At 32.3% G+C, this 3,324-nt stretch overlaps 1 protein-coding gene across 2 annotated transcripts; it reads left to right on the top strand.

Annotated features, from left to right (window-relative positions):
• The first annotated feature begins 916 nt into the window (after positions 1 to 916).
• LOC120068560 lies at positions 917 to 2,911 on the top strand. 2 transcript variants are annotated; one of them, XR_005479227.1, is made up of 3 exons: positions 917 to 1,127; positions 2,359 to 2,411; positions 2,547 to 2,911. XR_005479227.1 is itself a non-coding variant. In XM_039020376.1 (3 exons), the coding sequence occupies exons 1-3, from the start codon at positions 2,066 to 2,068 to the stop codon at positions 2,681 to 2,683; spliced, it is 393 nt and encodes a 130-aa protein (XP_038876304.1). In that variant the 5' UTR covers positions 1,941 to 2,065; the 3' UTR covers positions 2,684 to 2,911. The 2 variants fall into 2 exon arrangements, 1 of the variants encoding a protein (XP_038876304.1); XM_039020376.1 differs by lacking the exon at positions 917 to 1,127 and adding an exon at positions 1,941 to 2,268.
• Positions 2,912 to 3,324: the final 413 nt, after the last annotated feature.

Raw genomic sequence — 3,324 nt, 5'->3', positions numbered from 1 at the left:
TTTAGGACCTACCTTTAGCGGGGAAAATGACAGGAGCTCGTGCTGACAACGTGTTATGAAAAATTGAGGAGCACGACGGGATTATGGATATGAAAAATATAATATAATAATAAAAAATAAATAAAAACTAAAATTATAAAATAAAATAACTAAAACATAAAATAATCAAAATAATGAAATTGGATAATATGAAAATTGGTGGAAGTGGAATTCTGACCAATGTAAGTGTGTCTTTAAGATCCACCAAATATCACTATTTATAGGCAAAGTGACAAGTAGAATGTAGACTTACATGGACATCAAGCATGAATAATTACATGGACACCAAGCATGAATAACTACATGGCAATGGACAACATGAATAGTAACACATGGCCTTTGAGACACTAAGCAATGGGCATCTATTTTCTATTATAATATTCATAATACTGAGTAGTTAGTCCCTTATGTTTGGGTATTTTGTTTGATTAGTCACAATCTTGTTTAAAGTGTTAAGTACTTTTTAGATTTTTTTAGAGTGTAAACTATTAGGGAAAAACATCATCTTGAATTTAGTTTCTATTTGATCTTTAGGTTTCAGAATGTTACACATTTAATATGAAAATTTTGAGTTTGATTTCAATTTAGTCTCTAGATTTCAAAATATAACAATTTTACTTTTGGCATTTAAGTTTTGTTTCAATCTAGTACTAGATTGAAAGATTTTCAATTTTAATTTCGATTTTTTTTACTAAATACTCATTTTTGTCTCAGTACAACAAATTAGCTTTTTAATATCATGTTAGCATAGCCTTGCTTATAAATTGCTATTAAAAAAAGAAAAGTGCTAAAATTAGGAGTGCGCGAAAAGTTTATCATACGAAAACAGTAGATTACGTTTTTTTAATCTCCTTCCCAGTCTTATAATTCACGCCGCTCCATTTGTCCTTCACGTTTTCTCTCTCCGTTAGTTCTTCTATGCAACTCTGATCTCCAGCTTCATCTCTGTTGCTCTCTTCAGCTCGAGCCTTCATTCTATCTATCTTCTCAATTATCCTTTCAAGCCGCCAAGCTCCATCTTTTCTCGAAGTCGTCAAGCTCTATCTTTCTCTCTAAGTCACCAAGCTCCATCTATCGTTTTTCTTTCTGTAAGCCCTAAACCCTATTTTTTCTTCCTCAGGTTAATATGACATGCTTCAGAGTTAAATTGCTTCATGTAAGATTAAGTTAGGTTAAGTTTTGGGAAAAATTGGCATTTTGATCAAAGGAAATATTGATAAATGTTGGGAAGTGTAGGGTTAAGTTGGAAAAATTATGCTAAGCATCGTTTAAGAAAAAATTAATATTTATAAAAAAAAAAATTGAAACAATTGGAGAGGAAGGAAATTAGAATTGCTAATATAATTTAATTGGAATGTAGGGGAAATTTGTGATAAGTGTTCAAAATCATTCTTAATATTTAATTAGATGAAGTAAGTAGGAAGGAAGTGGAGGATTAAGGTGGTTATTTGTAAAGTTTATGTTACGATCCAAATAGTTCTCGCCTTTAACCGAATATGCTATGTTTTGAGCGTGTTTTATTTATTTTATGCTTTTAGTTGGTATTTGAAATGTTGTGCTTATTAAGGAAAGAAAAATGTTCTTCATGCTTTTATGACTACAGAATGTTGATGGATTTGTTAAAAAAATGTAAAATCTTCCGCTTACTTAGAAATATGCATTGGTGTTGTTAAATCTTAAAGGCTTCTAGGTAACATAGATGGTTTTACAGTTTATTTGATCGCTTATATGGAGCAAGATTGATTTGAAAGACACTGAATTGGAAGAATGTTAAGCAATTTTCAAACTCATGAACAAATTACATTACATTACACCCTTCTCTTTCCTGTTAGAATAATTTCTCATTCTCTTGGATGACTAGTATATCAATGATTAAGTGGTATATGTTTCTGTAGTTACTATCTTTGGATATGGGGACTATGATTAGTCAAGGAATCACTACAAGAAAAGTGCTTTTCTATAGCTTCGAGAGATAGCCTTTTCCAAAACAAATTATGAAATGATATGAAAAAAAAAAGAAGAGGAAATGCAGATTTTGGGAAAATCATGCGGGGCTGATGGGGAATGGGGAAAATTTGAAAAGGTCATCCCCGCTTTCTCTTTTACATTCTCTTTCCCAAGTGAGAGTGTCTCACTTTTCTCCACCTTCCACTCCAACAACTCTAATTTTCACTTCCTTAACTCCAACAATCAGGGTTCCTCATTGATGGAGCATATTTACATTTTCGAGTAAGAACAAACATGTGTCTTCTTCCCCTCTTTTATGTCACTTGTAATGCCAATTTCTAAGGATATCTCTCAATTTTTTTCATCTACTAGGTGCATTTCTCTATTTCTCAAAATTATTCAACATTCAAAGTTAATTATTCGAGGTTAGTCACTTAATCCTTCTACCAATTTAAACCCTTTTTATTTTTATTTTTTTTAAATTTCAAAATCAGCTTTGAAATTTCCTTCCCTTTTTATTTTTTTTTTCCAAATTCAAAGTTAACGATTTGCGAATGCAGATGCTTCACGATCTTCAGGAACTCAAGTAACAAGCAGATCTGATAAGATAGGAATTGGGCAATCTAATTTGCGAGATGGATTTGTCACGGATACATATGGGCAAGATGGATCTGTGATAATGGACGAACAGATCTAGTGTATTCACGATGGGATTTGAAATAGATGGATTGGGCGAGATGGGATAGTTGAGATTCAAATTTGGAATCTTCTAATATGAAAGATAGAGATGCTATACTGGGCTAGAGGCGCGGTGGCATGAGATGGTAGGCAACGATCTTTGTTCAAATTTCTTCATGGCTCTATTTTGGAAGCATATATTGATTTTCTATTCAAATTTTTTGGGGATTTTTGTTGCCTCAGTTTAGTGTGCTTAACCCTATGATTTCCCTAAAATTCTAAGAAAAATAGCGTATGTAGTGAAGAATTCCGATGAAGGGTCCTTGAACGGAAGCAATAGATCGTCTCAAATCTCATTTTTTAGATTTCATAATTTTATAGAGAACAAGAAATTTTGCATTTAACAAAAAAAAAATAATACGACATGCTTTAATAATGAAATTGACAGAAAATTAAATTGGGTTTTAGAAACCCTTACCTTTGAAGTCGTTCTTAAATAAAAAAAAATGAAATCTCTCTTCTCTATACAAATCACGAACAACTCCAAATGGTCCCTACCAAGGAAGAAACTTTAGTATTCTCTGGTGAGAATCCATGAGTGTGTGGTGCTCTGGTGATTTTGGTGAGGGAAGAGAATTTCTGAGAGGAGGAAGGAGTAGG

The sequence above is a fragment of the Benincasa hispida genome, chromosome 12 (assembly GCF_009727055.1).
Source record: "Benincasa hispida cultivar B227 chromosome 12, ASM972705v1, whole genome shotgun sequence".
NCBI lineage: Eukaryota > Viridiplantae > Streptophyta > Magnoliopsida > Cucurbitales > Cucurbitaceae > Benincasa > Benincasa hispida.
Note: the sequence above shows the minus strand (reverse complement) of the source record. Positions and strands in the feature narration are given on the sequence as shown.